Consider the following 17091-nt stretch of genomic DNA (forward strand, 5'->3'; position numbering starts at 1 on the left):
CCTCCCCCCACTGACACCAAGGATGGGGCAGTATTCCTCCCCCCACTGACACCAAGGATGGGGCACTATTCCTCCTCCCACTTATACCAATGATGGGGCACTATTCCTCCCACTGACACCAATGATGGGGCACTATTCCTCCCACTGATACCAATGATGGGGCACTATTCCTCCCACTGACACCAATGATGGGGCACTATTCCTCCCACTGACACCAATGATGGGGCACTATTCCTCCCACTGATACCAATGATGGGACACTATTGCCCCCCACTGATACCAATGATGGGGCACTATTCCTCCCACTGACACCAATGATGGGGCACTATTCCTCCCACTGATACCAATGATGGGACACTATTCCTCCCACTGATACCAATGATGGGACACTATTCCTCCCACTGACACCAATGATGGGGCACTATTCCTCCCACTGACACCAATGATGGGGCACTATTCCTCCTACTGCAAAATTACAGTTATGAAGTAGCAACGAAAATAATTTTATGGTTGGGGGTCACCACAACATGAGGAACTGTATTAAGGGGTCGCGGCGTTAGAAAGGTTGAGAACCACTGATCTAAAGCATCTGTTAAACCTTGTCTATATTTGTGGTGATTGATTTTCCTTTTGCCTTTTGTGATCATTTATTTATTTCAGGTACTTATATAGCGCCATCAATTTACACAGCGCTTTACATATATATTGTACATTCACATCAGTCCCTAACCCTCAAGGGGCGTACAATCTAAGGTCCCTAACTCACATTCATACATACACATACTAGGGACAATTTAGACAGGAGCCACTTAACCTACCAGCATGTCTTTGGAGTGTGGGAGGAAACCAGAGTACCCGGAGGAAACCCACGCAGGCACAGGGAGAACAAGCAAACTGCAGGCAGGTGGTGCCGTGGTTGGGATTTGAACCAACAACCTCAGTAATTCCAGAATTAATTATCCTTTATGACTTCGGCCTTTGGCTGATCTGGTTTTGACAGATTCCCCTCAATTCATATGTCTCTTATCAGCTCCTAGTTGATGGATCCTTCCCTTCCCCATCTCTCTTTAAATTTAGCTCAGCTTATGGGGGAGGGGGTCACAGACAAGGGGCAAATCACAATCAGGGCATCTTTTTTGTAGCTTAACTACAGCAGTAAGAAGATGCAACAGAGACTTCTGCTCCATTCTGGGCTGACCTCAAGCAAGCCAACATTTTCTAAAGCATCTCTTACAAGTCTGATTCCCACTCCCTCTACCCTTTAACCTCCCTAGCGGTATGATTCTTTCCGATTTTTGGTGCTGTAAGCGGTACCATTTGTTTGCATGGAAATATGTAGTTTTTTATTGTAGGCTGTAATATTTAGGAATAACTCACTGAAATCTGTCTGAACAAGAGTCTAGTAAACATTCCGGATATGATAAAATTTGAAACACAAAATCATAAATTATAATTTAATAAATAATCATAAAAAATAATAATATAATAATAAATTTAATTCAATAATATAATCAAACCAAAAATACTGAAATGTGAAATACAGAGGCAAATTCGCACATCGCTGAGCAAAGTCGCAAAATCGTTTTCAGTGTCTGATGAGGAATTTCCCCCACGAATCATTATCACTCAGTTCTGCAAGTGGTTCTGATTTACTATCGCTGTTCTCTAGCCGGTCTAAAACCGCTTTTGACGTAAAGGGACGCTTTTTGGACGCCATGGACTTTTCTAAGTTTCCAGGCAGAAAGAACAGTCAAAATGCAGGCAGGGGACAGGACAAAGCACTCGGGACAAAATGTATGTGAAATGCATTAAAACAGCAATGTTTTACTATGTAATAGTCATTTTAAAAAAAATGACATTTTTAAAAAAATTTCAAATTTGCCGCCGGTTCCGGTGCCCGTACGTCCCGACGTCACAGGGACCAGAACACGGAAGCCGGATGCCAGAGGAGATGGCCAGGGACGCTGCAGGGGACGCATCGTGGGAGCAAAGGACAAGGTAAGTGCTGCAGGGACTCCATGAGCAACGCCGCACGGCTACACTCGGGAATACCGCTAAGGAGGTTAATATGCCCCCTCTACTATTCCTTACACCAGGACAGGGAGGCATGTGCACTTATACACATCCCGCTCCCATCTTACTTTCCTTACCCTCCTTCTGATCTTTGGGGATATCTCCCCTAACCCTGGTCCTCCAGTATTTCACTACCAACCACATACCCGGTACCCTCATTCCTCTGGAAATAGCCAAAATCCACCCAGTTTATTCTTGATGTCCCTGCTTCCTAATACCACCCCCCTGCTCATGTGTTTTCTAGAATGCCGGGTCTGTCTGTAATAAGCTCACCTCTGTCTGACTTTTTTTGTCTCTCAGTCCCTTAACCTACATGCAATTACTGAAACCTGGCTTCAAGCATTTGACTCTGCCTCTACCATGGAGGCCTCCACTGAACTCACCCAAACCCAGTGGTCGGAAAGGTGGTGGAGTTGGTTTGCTTCTATCCTCATTGAGCACCTTTTTTGTCCTTCCCTACCCCTCCCTCTCTATTCTCTTCACTGTATTCCTCTGTTTTCTCTAATTTCCCTGAGGATTGCAGTGATCTATCGGCCTCCTGGTCCAGTGTCACGTTTCCTTGAAAACTTCTGTGCCTGGCTACTCTACTTTCTCTTCTCTGATATACCCGCTATCATTCTTGGTGATTTTAACGTCCCCATTAATGTTAACATACTGACTACATCTCAGCCTTTCAGCTTAACCTCGTCTTTTGACCCAACACAATGGACACAGTCCTCCACTCACTCTTATGCCACCAGATTGCCCCCTTTCATCAGCCAGAGCGTCTCCTTAAATGTACCTTCAGTCCCTTCCCTTTGCTTGGTCGTTGCAAATGTCTGGTGGGAATATATTCAGCCAGAATGCCCCCTCATCTGCCATCAGAGTGCCCTTTTTTGTCTGCCAGAGAGCCCCTCTCATCTGCCTTGAGGCCTCCTTTCATCTGCCCTCAGAGTACGTCCTTTCATCTGCCAGAGTCCCCCTTTCATCTACCTTGAGGGCCCCCTTTCATCTGCTGCCAGAATACCCCCTTTCAACCTCCCTCCAAAATACACCTAATATGCCCCCTTTCCTCTGCCAGAGAATCCCCTTTTATCTGCCAGAGTGCCTCCTTTTATCAGCCTGAGTGCCCCTTTCTGCCGCTAGAACACCCCCAGAGTGCCCCCTTTCATCTGCTTCCAGAATTCCACCTTTCATCTGCCACAAGAGTGGCCTCAGAAAGCCCCCTCTAGATTGTCAAAGAGTACCCCCTTATATCCCCCAGAGATCCCCCTTTTATCAGCCAGTGTCTCCATTTATCAACCAGGGGGCCCTCATTCATCAGCCAAAGTGCCACCTCTCATCTTCTGCCAGAGTGCCCCCTTTCATCTGATAGAGAGCCCCAGTTCATCAGCCAGAGTGCCCCCTTTAATCAGCCAGAGCGTCTCCTTAAATGTACCTTCAGTCCCTTCCCTTTGCTTGGCCATTGCAAATGTCTGGTAGGAATATATTCAGCCAGAATGCCCCCTCATCTGCCATTAGAGTGCCCTCTTTTGTCTGCCAGAGAGCCCCTCTCATCTGCCTTGAGGCCTCCTTTTATCTGCCCTCAGAGTACCCCCTTTCGTCTGCCAGAGTGCCCCCTTTCATCTGCCAGAGTCCCCCTTTCATCTACCTTGAGGGCACCCTTTCATCTGCTGCCAGAATACCCCCTTTCAACCTCCCTCCAAAATACACCTAATATGCCTACTTTCCTCTGCCAGAGAATCCCCTTTTATCTGCCAGAGTGCCTCCTTTCATCAGCCTGAGTGCCCCCTTCTGCCGCCAGAACACCCCCAGAGTGCCCCCTTTCATCTGCTTCCAGAATTCCACCTTTCATCTGCCACAAGAGTGGCCTCAGAAAGCCCCCTCTTACCCTCTAGATCAGGGGTGGGCAACTATGGCCCTCCAGCTGTTGGTGAACTACAAGTCCCATCAAGCCTCTGCCTTTGGGAGTCATGCTTGTAACTGTCAGTTTTGCAATGCCTCATGGGACTTGTAGTTCTACAACAGCTGGAGGGCCACAGTTGCCCACCCCAGCTCTAGATTGTCACAGAGTACCCCCTTATATCCCCCAGAGTGCCCCCTTTTATCAGCCAGTGTCCCCATTTATCAACCAGGGGGCCCTCATTCATCAGCCAAAGTGCCACCTCTCATCTTCTGCCAGAGTGCCCCCTTTCATCTGGCAGAGTGCCCCAGTTCATCAGCCAGAGCACCCCACTTCATCAGCCAGAGCACCCCACTTCATCAGCCAGAGCACCCCAGTTCATCAGCCAGAGTGTCCCATATCATCTGCCAGAGTTCCTCAGTTCATCAGCCAGAGAGCCCCTTTTATCTGCCAGATTGCCCCATTTCATCAGTGAGAGTGCTGCTTTTCATCTGCTGCCAGGGTGGCCCCTTTCACCGGTCACCAACATCCCCCCTTTCATCTGCTGCCAGAGTACCTTCAAAGTGCCTCTTTTCATCTACCAGGTTACCCCCCCCACATCTTCCAGAGTGTCCCCTTTCATCTGCCCTGAGAGAACCCCATTTCATCTGCCACTAGAGTCCTCCCTTTCCAGCACCCTCCAAAATAACCCCAGTGTGTCCCCTTTCATCAACCAGAATGTCATCTTTCCTCTGCTTGAGTGCCCCCTTTAGTCAGCCAGAGTGACGCCTTTCATCTGCCGAGAGAGTTCCCCCAGAAACACCAGAGTGACCTCTTTCGTCTGCCAGAGTGCCCCAGGGTCCAGTTCTTCAGCCAGAGTGCCCCTTACATCTGCCACCAGAGTCCTCCCTTTCAAACGCCGTCCAGATTATCCCCAGTATGTCCCCCTTTTATCTGACAGTATGCCCTCTTTCATCATCCAGAATTTCATCTGCCACCAGATTGCCCCTAGAATGACCCCTTTTATCGTCCAGTGTGCCCCTTTCATCAGCCAGAGTGCTCTCCTTTACCTTGCTTGGCTGTGGCAACCTTCTGGTGGGAATAGACTTTAGGCAGAGTTCCCCTTTCACCTGCCCCCAGCATGTCCACTTTCTTCTACTGCCTTTGTACCCCCAGAGTTTCCTTTTCTATTTTCTAGAGTACCCCTCTTCATCAGCCAGGATGCCTCCTTTCATCAGTCAGAGTGCCTGCTTTTATCTTTCAGAACACCCCATTTCATCAGAGTGCCCCCTTTTATCTGCTGCCAGAATACCACCAGAGTTCCTCCTTTCATCTGCCACCAGAGTTTCTCCAGAGTACCCCTTTTTATCCCCCCTCCCCCCCGAGTGCCCTCTTTTTTCAGCCAGTGTCCCCATTTATTATCCAAGGGGCCCCCATTCATCAGCCAGAGTGCCCTCTTTCATTAGCCAGAATGCACCATTTCATATGCCCCCTTTTGTCTACCAAAGTGCCCCATTTCATCAGCCGCCAACCTGTCCCCTATTTTCTAGAGTACCCCTTTCATCAGCCAGAATGCACCCTTTCATATGCCAGAGTGCCCCCTTTTGTCTGCCAAAGTATCCCAGTTCAACAGCCAGAATAACCCCTTTTTTCTGTCATTGTGCCCAATTTCATCAGCCACCAACCTGCCCCCTTTTCATCTGCCACCACAGTACCCACAGAGTGCTCCCTTTTATCTGCCAGGGTGCCCCCTTTCATCAGCCAGAGTACCCCCTTTCATCAGCCAGAGTGGCCCCTTTCATTAGCCAGAGTACCCACTTTTATCAGCCAGAGTACCCCCTTTTATCAGCCAGAGTGCACCTTTTCATCAACTAGAGTGGCCCCTTTTGTCTGCCACAAAAGTGCCCCTGTCCTGCCTTCTCTGCAGTTATGAAAGGGTTACAGAGGATTACAGGCAGTATAACCTTTGATGTCCACACAGTAAAGAGTCGATGATTGATAACCGATGATCTTTTACTGATAACATGTGACATAATGAGAATGAATGAATGTGCGGATGAATGTGGTAAAACTGAAATACAAACAGAATAAACAGACATGAGTACATATCTAACTACATAGCTAGCTATATACATAACATTCCTCAGTACATAGGAGGGGTACTTACAGACTTTGGGGGTCTAATCAAGCCCATATATGAAGAGAGAACAGCATCCCACATGTACTTGCATAGTAGAATTTCTTCAGTCTGAAGAGATGAGGTCACTTCCTCCCAAGTTAGCAGACAGGAAGTCTCAGGCCTTAAGGGGACAGACACTGCTGAATGCTAAAGAATGCCTTGTGTAATACAAGGCAGCACACTCCCCACCTGGCATAATAATGATATGCCACTATTAAACTCCTGGAGTAAAATGACTTCCGTGATGGGTCTAAGGTACACCTTAGGGGTGCCCTGTTTTACTACTCTGACCTCTACTTTCCTGACTCTGCTATCACTACTAGCATCAGTCCCCACAATGAGTCCAATTGGCCACTCGTTCCTGTGGGCCTGAGAGTCTTTTAGTAGAACAACATCTCCAACTTGTAAGTTGGGCTTGTCGGCTTGCCATTTGTTACGTGGTTGGAGGGTCGTCAGGTACTCCTGCCTCCATCTCTTCCAGAAGATATCGGCAAGGCTTTGAACTTGTTTCCATTGCTTGGTGTACAAGTCTTTAAGATCAAAGTCCCCGTTGGGAGCTGTCACCATCTCCATCTTCTGGGTCAGCAATGTTGCTGGTGTCAAGACGGTTGGCATCTCTGGGTCAGTAGACACTGGGACCAAAGGTCTGGCGTTCACGATAGCCATGACTTCAGCCATCAGCGTGGTTAAGACTTCGTGTGTGAGACGAGTAGATCCAATCTTTAGAAGCATTGCATCTAGAATGCGGCGAGCTACTCCAATCATCCTCTCCCAAGCTCCTCCCATATGTGAGGCATGAGGAGGATTGAAGATCCAAGTGCATCTTTGGTTTTGAAGATAGTTACTTGTCTCTGAGTCTGTTGCAACGATCTTCAATTCCTTGCAGGCTCCAATAAAGTTTGTGCCACAATCAGAACGAATCTGTTTTGCTGGTCCTCGAATGGAGAAAAATCTTCTCAAGGCATTGATGAAGCTTGAGGTAGATAGAGACTCAATTACTTCAATGTGAACTGCTCTGGTACTCATACACGAGAAAAGAACAGCCCAGCGTTTGCTCTCTGCACTGCCTCCTCTGGTCTTGCGAGAAGAAATGTTCCAAGGACCAAAAACGTCTAGGCCTACATTTGTGAATGGAGGATCTGAAGCCAGCCTGTCTGAAGGTAAGTCTGACATCTTCTGGACTTCAAGTTTTCCTCTGATTTTCTTGCAAGTTACACATTTGTTAATCACACTGGAGACTAGTCTTTTGCCTCCTAGGATCCACAATCCAGCTGAGCGGACTGCTCCTTCAGTGAGGTGGCGACCTTGATGTGCAACTTGCTCATGATGGTGTCTTGTCAGAAGAACGGCAACGTGATGATTCTTGGGTATGACAATGGGATGTTTTTCTAGAATAGTCGTATCAGCTGCGGGTAGACGACCTCCAAGTCTCATCACTCCATCTTCATCAAGGACAGGGTTCAACTTTTTGAGTGGGCTGTGTTTAGAAAGTTCTTCTTTCTTGAGAAGACCTTGAATTTCTTCCTTGAAGGCTTCCTGCTGAACACATCTGATAATGGTGACATTGGCTTGCTCAAGATAGTCATTGTTACCCTGGTCAACACTGGCTGTTTTGCTGAAGGATCTGGCCAAGCAGATGAGTTTCCCTATGGCACGGATGAGTGACTTCCAGCTGGAAAACCTTTCAAACCTACATGAGCCAAGACCTTCTCTGGTGGTTAGAGTCTTGTAAACTGCAACTAGAGGTCTTACCTCTTTGTCTTGGTCTGGTTCTACAAGCTGAAAAGTTCCTTTCTGATCAGTCTCTTCAGTTTCTGGTCCAGTCAAGAAGGATGGACCTGTGAACCAGTTAGTCTGTTTGAGGACAGCAGCTGGTACCAGTCTAGTCCCATGGTCAGCAGGGTTCTTGTCTGTACTGATGTGATGCCACTGTTCTGGACTTGTACACTTTCTGATACGTGTTACTCTGTTTGACACGTATGTGTAGAATCTTCTTGAAGCGTTGTGGATATAACCTAAAACAATCTTGCTGTCTGTGTAGAAGTTCACTGCATGGATCTCGATGTCCAGTTCTGCAATGAGTAAGTCTGCTATCTCCACAGCTAGGACAGCAGCACAAAGTTCTAAGCGTGGGACCGTGTGAGCAGGTCTTGGAGCCAGTTTAGACTTTCCCAAGATGAATCCTGCATGGCTTTGTCCCTGAGTGTCTATAACTCTAAGGTAGGCTACAGCTGCTATAGCCACAGTGGATGCATCTGAAAACACGTGTATCTCTCTTCGTTTTGTAACAGACAAAGAAACAGAGACGTATGGTCTTTGGATGCTAAATCGCTCAAGCTCCAGCAAAGAGTCTTTCCACAACTTCCACTGCATTTCTTTCTTTTCAGGTAGAGGTGTGTCCCAATCACTTTGTTCTAGCTCAGTTGTAATCTCCCTCAAAAGAGCTTTGCCTTGCATGGTGATGGGTGCTACGAACCCCAAGGGATCGTAAAGACTGTTGACCGTAGACAAGACACCTCGCTTTGTGAAAGGCTTCTCTTCCCTGGATACTCGGAAGGTGAAGCTGTCAGTCTTCAAGTCCCAACTAAGCCCTAAGCTTCTTTGAAGGGGTGGTGAATCTGTACCTAGATCTAGGTCTTTGAGGTCTTTTGCACGGTCTTCTGCTGGGAATGCTTCCATGACTTTGCTGTTGTTGGAAGCCACTTTGTGCAGTCTTATGTTAGAGTCTGCTAGCAAGTCTCTAGTGCTTTTCAAAATGTCAATGGCTTCTCCACTACTGGAGAAGGAAGCAAGTCCATCATCTACATAAACGTTTTTCATAACAAATTGTTTGGCTTCAGGGTTGTGTCTGTCACCTTGCTGCGCTGCTCGTCTCAAGTTGTAGATAGCGACAGCTGGTGAGGGACTGTTCCCAAACACATGTACTTTCATCCTATACTCTATGATACCTTTGTTGAGGTCTTTGTCTTCATACCATAGGAACCTCAGGTAGTCTCTGTGGTCTTCACGGACAAGGAAACAGTAGAACATCTGCTGTACATCTGCTGTTACTGCAACAAGTTCTCTTCGGAATCTGATAAGGACTCCAAGAAGTGTGTTGTTCAGGTCTGGTCCGCTGAGAAGTACATCATTAAGGGAAATACCTTCATGCCTTGCACTGGAATCAAATACTACCAGTATCTGACCTGGTTTTTGAGGATGGTACACTCCGAATATTGGCAAGTACCAGCGTTCTTGTTTCTCATGCAGTGCTGGTGCTTTTTCAGCTTGATCTTTGTCAAAGATTTTCCGCATGAATTCTTGGAAGTGTTCATGTTTGGCTTTCTTTCAAGAGTGCGCTGCAATAGCGCAAGGCGTTTCTCTGCTTGCACTCTGTTGTTGGGAAGACGATGCCGTGGTGTACGGAATGGTAGTGGGGCTACCCAACTGCCTGCTTTGTCTTTGAAGACTTCTCTGTCCATGATCTCAAGGAAGAGGTTATCTTCAACAGATGGTGCTAGTTTGTCATCATCTTGAGTTCTCTCAAACACTTTGTGGCCTAGCTGATCTGAATCTTCCAGGAACCTCTGGATGTTCTGGGGATGTGTTGGGTTAGATAGTTTCTCTTTAATCTGCATGCTGTTGTTACATGGGCAAAGACATGATGTGCAACCGTTCTGCAGCAGATTTGTTCTGTAGACATTCACCTTTGCGGGTTTGTGAAGTCCGTCCAGACATACATTTCCAACGATAACCCATCCAAGATCAAGACGTTGAGCAAATGGTGCATTGTGCGGCCCATTGTATTGTTCTCTGACCTTGTGCACTCTCAGTATGTCTCTTCCTAGTAGAAGGACGATTGCAGCTTCTGGGTTGAGTGTTGGGATCTTGTCTGCTATTTGCATGAGATGAGTGTAGTGACGTGCCACTTCAGGTGTGGGAATCTCTGACCTGTCATCTGGTATCATGTCACATTCTATGAGGGTAGGAAGAGTCAGCTGCGTCTTTCCATCTAATGACTCGATGGTGTAGTTGTTTGCTCTTCTCCCTGATGTCTCTATAACTCCAGAACATGTCTTCAAGGTATATGGAGTTGAACTTCCTTTGTCACCGAAGAGGTCGAAGAACTCTGTCTTTGCTAGAGACCTGTTGCTTTGTTCGTCTAGGACTGTATACATCTTCACTGCCTTTTCTCTGAGACCGTTGGGATACACTTTGACTAAGCATATCTTGGAGCATGATCTAGAGAGTCCTGGTTCTGTACAGATCTCAGTGCACTTTGAAGTTATCGCTGGTGTTGCACTTTCTTTTTGCTCCCCACCATGATCTTCTTGAGTTGCTGGAACTTCTGATCTCCATGGTGGTGGTCCTGGGTGCAGTGCTGACAGATGTCGGTCATTGTTGCATTCTGTGCACCGTATTTCTCTCTTACAGTCTTTTGCAAGATGTTGCACTGAGGCGCAGCATCTGAAACAAATGTGATTGTCTTTAAGGCAAGCCTTGCTCTCCTCTAATGTCTTACTTCTGAAACTGTGACATTTTCTTAGTGGACGAGGCTTGTTGTGTATTGGGCACTGTTTGTCTGGATCCTCAACTTCCTTGCTTGTGTTGTCTTCCTGATTGGCTGCAGCCTCAGGCGGGACTTCTGTCTTCCGCACAGACACTGTTGCTCTGCGTTCTTTGTAGTGTACTGGCGGCTGCTTCTCTGTCCTTGGGGAGCTTGCAACTCTCTTGTTCAGGAAGGCGAAGCTTGGGTCATTGCGTGTCTTAGCTTGGTCTACAACGAATTCAGCGAGGAAGACAAACGGTGGAAATGCAACTCGATAGTCTTTCTTGTATCTGGATGCTTGAGAGACCCACCTTTCTTGCAGGGTGAAAGGGAGCTTCTCGATTATGGGCTCTACTCCACGTGCTGTGTCTAAGTATAAGAGACCTGGCAGAGTTCCACTAGTCTTTGCTGCTTCTATCTCTAGGAGTAGGTCTCCAAGCTCTCTCAGCTTCTGATTGTCTTTGTTTGTCATTTTTGGGCAAGTTTCAATTTTCTTTAAAAGTGCTTCTTCTATTACTTCAGGTGACCCATAGCAGTCTTCCATTCTCTGCCAGACCATCGCAAGTCCTGCTGTTGCATCATGGACATGCACTGACCTGATTCTTTTGGCCTGCTCTGAGGACTCTGGTCCTAGGTATTTGGCGAGTAGGTCGAGCTTCTCTCTGTCAGCTCTAAGTTTTGGGTGCTGCTTAGGAAGGATGACCTCCAGGCCCAGTAGTTTTCAGGACGATCGTCAAACTTCAAGAGACCAGTGCTCACCATCTCACGGCGCATCAGGTATTTCGACACGTCTGTAACCCTTCCTGTGTCAGGTGCATTTGTTCTGGGTACAAACGCGGGACTACTTGCTGATAGTGACTGATGGATTCGTTGAGGTATTTGACTAAGTCTATTTTGGTCAGATGGTTGCTCTCCTCTATTGTAGTCTAGATCTGGTTTTGCACGAGGAGAGGTTATATCGCCATCTACTTGGTTTCTTAGCGTGTTGGCGGTTTGGTATCTGAGCCCGTGATTGGTTGACTTATCACGTGGCGGTTCAGGTTCAGTCTTGTAGTGATGCATAACATCAAAGCTGTCTGCTGCCAACTGGGTCCTTGATGGTTTCGGTGCATCACTAGGCTGTTTATCAGGGTACAGGGTTGCTTGTGATTGCACGTACTCACGGGTGCGTTGGAATGTACTGAGAGGTGTTATCAGGGTTTCCAGTACATCGCTCTCTATAAACTGAATATCTGCAGCTCTCGCGAGAACTTCGGCTTCAGCTATGGCTGCTGCAGCTATTTTCTGTTGCTTAAGTATGTGTAAAGAGGCTTGTACTTCTGCCTTTCTCCTAAGCATTTCTGCTTCCCCTTCGGCTTGTCTCTTTTTTATTTCAGCTTCCCCTTCGGCTTGTCTCTTCTTCTGCTCTTCATCTAGGTAGCCTTGCTCTTTCATAAGCTCTGCTTCCTGTATGGCATAGGAGGCCATGGCGCATGCGGCCTCGGCCTTGGCTTGTGCCCTGGCGGCGATAGCGCTGACTGAAGACAAGTTTGTGACGCTAGAATGTCTGGAACTTGTATGCTTACTCCTGGCTGCCCCAGCACTGACTGACGATAGGTCTGTGATGTTTGAATGCCTGGAACTTGAATGCTTAGATCTGGCGGTTTCTGCTTTGGATGACGACAGATCTGATTTGTTATAAGTTCTCGGCGTGCTGCATTGTGACCTAGTTTCCAGCGTACTGTGCATATTTTCTTCCTGTTTGCACGAGATTTTAGGAAGGGTTAATTTAGTGATATCTTTCATAAAGCGGAGTTAGTTTCACTTTGCTATGCCTTAGACTGGCTGTGCTGTGGGGATTTCACACACACGTGCTGCTGTATTAACAGTTAAGAGTCTTTTCTGTGTTGTGGGGCTTGCTGTAGATTTTTCACACAATGTGCTCTGAAGTAACCGTGTAAGTCTTTTTACTGTCCTGCCTTCTCTGCAGTTATGAAAGGGTTACAGAGGATTACAGGCAGTATAACCTTTGATGTCCACACAGTAAAGAGTCGATGATTGATAACCGATGATCTTTTACTGATAACATGTGACATAATGAGAATGAATGAATGTGCGGATGAATGTGGTAAAACTGAAATACAAACAGAATAAACAGACATGAGTACATATCTAACTACCTAGCTATATACATAACATTCCTCAGTACATAGGAGGGGTACTTACAGACTTTGGGGGTCTAATCAAGCCCATATATGAAGAGGGAACAGCATCCCACATGTACTTGCATTGTAGAATTTCTTCAGTCTGAAGAGATGAGGTCACTTCCTCCCAAGTTAGCAGACAGGAAGTCTCAGGCCTTAAGGGGACAGACACTGCTGAATGCTAAAGAATGCCTTGTGTAATACAAGGCAGCACAGCCCCGTTTCATTGGCCTCAGAGTGCCCCTTTCATCTTCCACCAGAGATTCCCCTTTCATCTGCCATCAGAGTGACCCAGCATCCCCCCTTTTATCCTCCAGAGTTCCCCCATTTCACCAGCCTTTTTCCTTTTCTTGGCTGTGGCAATTGTCTGGCAGGAATAGACTCGTAAAAACAATCCGACTCAGAAGTGCACATGCGCATTTCTAGAGTCAGCCGGAGGGAGAACCGACCTGCTCAGCCCTAGATCAGGCAGCGGGACACCTTAATAAAAGCCTCTCTGCCCATTCAGGGGCCGAGGTCGGTAGTTCACCCATCGACTGGCTTTGGAACGGCACATGTGGAGTTCAGATCATGGTGACAAGTATATTTTTGATAGGCACTTCTCTCCTGTCTAGAAGATATTTATGAACTGGAGAAAAATGCCTATTTTTTTACAAACTGTCCATAAATTTACAGACGATTGGCATCACTGGTTGAGAAGACCCCATCTATAAGAATCTACAGTCCATACACAGCACAAGGCCGGGGTCACACTACCAGACGCTTCTCGGGGCTGCAGTTCCTCTGAGCTCCACAAGGTGGGGATCTCACTTCTACCCAGACAGGAAGTCTCTATGGAAGACAGGAAGTGATATCAGGTACAGACAGGAAGTGATTGCAGGTACAGACAGGAAGTGATGCCAAGTACCGACAGGAAGTGATGTCAGGTATAAATAGAAAGTTCCAGGTTAGGCGGGAGGAAGTAGAGAGGAGACGTTGGTGGAAATGGCAGCAGAGGAGGTAATAAGATGTTATTTCCTATTTACACCCAGTAACCCCCCGTCATGTCCGTCCTCTCCCTCCATGGTCACGTCCGTCCTCTCCCTCCATGGTCACGTCCGTCCTCTCCATGGTCACGTCCGTCCTCTCCCTCCATGGTCACGTCCGTCCTCTCCCTCCATGGTCACGTCCGTCCTCTTCCCCCATGGTCACGTCCGTCCTCTTCCCCCATGGTCACGTCCGTCCTCTTCCCCCATGGTCACGTCCGTCCTCTTCCCCCATGGTCACGTCCGTCCTCTTCCCCCATGGTCACGTCCGTCCTCTTCCTCCATAGTCACTGTGACGTCTTTTATCTCCAGCAGATGATGATACACACATATATAGTGTGGGAACCCAGATTAACCCCTTCAGGGGCACAACATTCCTCCACTTCCGGGGCCAGAACATTCTCCTCATTGTGGAGATGGGTCACCTTCTCACCTCATCAGTCTATACTAACGGATTATATGACTTTTATCAGTGGCGGTGAATGGGGGGTTATTTAGGGGGATGGGAATATGTATGTCTTTATTTTATAAGATTCAAAATGGGAAGAAAGAGGGAAAATGTCATTTGTAGGAGTCAGAGAATCTTATGACATCACACCGACCTCACAGCTCCTCCTCCCAAAATCCCTCCATCTGGAGTCAACACATCCTATGACATCACATTGACCAGACCTTTAGTATCCTCACTTGTAAAGCAGGACTGTTGGTTTGGGGTTGTATGTAATGATATCAGAATGCCTGTGACCAGCTTTTACCCTATGGAGTGGGGGGGGGGGCCTGTGAAGGCAAATTATACCTCAGTCTGAAGTGGGGCTTTAATACAATGGCTACCTGACAGGAGAGGTGAGCAGTGCCGGGAATTCTGGGACATTCTTTAGTAACAGACAAGGGATGTGTCTGGATGGTGACTGTATCATTGTGTGTGTCAGGTTCCTATAAGGTGTCAGGGTGTCACTGTCTATTTCTCCATGGAGGAGTGGGAGTATTTAGAAGGACACAAGGATCTCTACAAGGACGTCATGATGGACAATCAGCCGCCCCTCACATCACCGGGTAAGAGGAGACTTTATTGTAAAGGAGAGAGCAGTACGGAGGATCCACCTAGATCCCCCATCATCTGATAAACACATAGAAACAATGGATTCAGTCAGTGTGTGTGTTTCCTACAGATGGATCCAGTCATGGGAACCCACCAGAGAGATGTCCCCGTCCTCTGTATTCCCGGGATTCCACACAGGAAGGTCACACCATCCCTCACCATCATCAGGTAGATGGATCCAGTAATGGGAACCCACCAGAGAGATGTCCCTGTCCTCTGTATTCCCAGGATTCCACACAGGAAGGTCACATCATCCCTCACCATCATCAGGTCGGTGGAGTTGAGGGTCTGGAACATAAAGTGATGGAACACTCTGACATGTGGAGATGATGTGTGGACTCTACAAGATGATATTTTCTATGTGATCTCACATCATAAATCCTTCTATATTACAGATGTTATTTCTGCCATTCTGCTGGTTTAGGGTGAAGATCTGATTTATACATGTTTGTTACGTTAAATGTTTTATTATATCTTTCAGAGTGGAATCCTCGGGGATGATAAAATTGATGTTAAAGAAGAGTATAAAGAGGAGGATGAGGAGTATGGAGTGATGGAGGAGTTCTCAGAAGGATGCAAAGATATGATGGAGCCATCTAATACCAGGAACCCACCAGAGAGATGTCCCCGTCCTCTGTATTCCCGGGATTCCACGCAGGAAGATCACACCATCCCTCACCATTACAAGGTTGGTGGGACAGAGGATTTAGAAAATGAACTTGTGAAGATGACGTGTGGTTTTTTTTTTGTATTATCACAATAACAAAATTTAGATTTCAAAGATTATATTTTCCATTCTTCTCTTGGTTTAGGGTGAAGATCTGATAGATATAAAAGTTGAGGTTAAATCAGAAGAAGAAGAAGAGGCGTATGTGAGGGATGATCAGCAGTCTATGGAGGAGGATGGAATAACGGGGACATTTATAGAGGAGGACACTCCTACAGAGATCAGCACAGGTGGGTCATGAACACTAAATCCATTCCTCCACCCATACTGCTCACTGATTGGTCCAGAGTAGGGCGGGGGCTGGGTGATATCAGCTTGTAATCCCCTGGTCACTTTCCTGAGCTGTGTTCCCCGTCCTGTATTCCTGGATTTCTCTCGGATAATCTTCCTTCTCTGTGCTGCAGACACAATTAATGTATCTAGACTGGATCTATGGAGATTCTGGGGTTCAGCTGGCAGAAAAATGTTGATTTACACTATAAGCGTTTCTTGATCTGCACATCTGGGATGTGTGTCTTGGCTTTTCTTCCCCATGCCCTAGTCTAGCAAGATCTCTGAGAGAGCAATTCTCCCAGGGTTACTTACTTGATTTTCACCTTAGGTGGTGCATAACCTAGGCACCTGGGGCATATGTGCTTTGGGTCCTCTGTAACATGCCTGGGTGTTGCAAGATCTCCAGCAGAGCAGTTCTCTGGCAGTTATGTGTTCTATTGTTTGCTGGCTGTGCTAGGTGGAGGGATTTCTTTCTTTTCATATATCATGGGACACAGAGCAGGCCATATTCATGGCTACCTGGGATATGCACCACCTATATGTGAATGGATATTGGTAGACCAAACAAACAGAATGTCTTCCACTATATAACCCCTCCCTCTCAGGAATCTCCTTTGTTTTTCACAAAGTCTCAAGTCTTTAACCACTTGTCGTCCGCCTGCTGTTTATAAACGGCAAGGCGGTGGCACTCCAGGGGCGGGTTGCTGTTCATAAACGGCACCCGCCCTTTCTAGCTGTGCGCGCTCCCTGGCAGCGCGCAGCACTGCAATCCGGTGCCCACTGTGTCCTCCGGACACAGTGAAACACCGATCGTTGGACGGGACCTCGCACAGAGATCCGGTGCCCACTGTGTCCTCTGGACACAGTGAAACACCGATCGTTGGACGGGACCTCTGTGCGAGGTCCCGATCATGTGATCACTGATTGGCCAATCAGTGATCACATGCAAAGTAGTAAGCAAGATGTCACTTGTGACATCATTGCTTACTACGTGTGAAATCTGTGAATGACCACAGAGGTCACATGGTACAAGGCTATTCACAACAGCCTTGTACCATGTGACAAGCTGTGACCAATCACAGCTCACTCAGTACTTCTCAATGGCTGCAAGAATGCAGACAGAGAGAAAGAGAAATGATTGCT

The 17091-nt window shown here is 47.2% G+C and overlaps 2 protein-coding genes across 2 annotated transcripts in view; both read left to right on the forward strand.

Moving 5' to 3' along the window:
* Positions 1-17091, forward strand: part of LOC149451804 (uncharacterized) — a 57067-nt gene that overhangs the window by 10361 nt on the left and 29615 nt on the right. The gene's annotated exons all lie outside the window — the stretch shown is intronic.
* Positions 13777-15955, forward strand: LOC149451805 (uncharacterized). The gene is made up of 3 exons (XM_089690159.1): positions 13777-13823; positions 15430-15636; positions 15761-15955. The coding sequence occupies exons 1-3, from the start codon at positions 13809-13811 to the stop codon at positions 15914-15916; spliced, it is 378 nt and encodes a 125-aa protein (XP_089546285.1). The 5' UTR covers positions 13777-13808; the 3' UTR covers positions 15917-15955.

This window comes from Staurois parvus, unplaced genomic scaffold, assembly GCF_062004578.1.
Source record: "Staurois parvus isolate SC_StPar_1 unplaced genomic scaffold, SC_StPar_1.0 ptg000519l, whole genome shotgun sequence".
Lineage (NCBI taxonomy): Eukaryota > Metazoa > Chordata > Amphibia > Anura > Ranidae > Staurois > Staurois parvus.

What these genes read in the sequence shown, in the direction of transcription:
- LOC149451805 (XM_089690159.1), top strand. An exon ending in CCATCCCTCACCATTACAAG is followed by an intron (nt 15,637 to 15,760) that starts GTTGGTGGGACA and finishes CTCTTGGTTTAG; the next exon opens with GGTGAAGATCTGATAGATAT.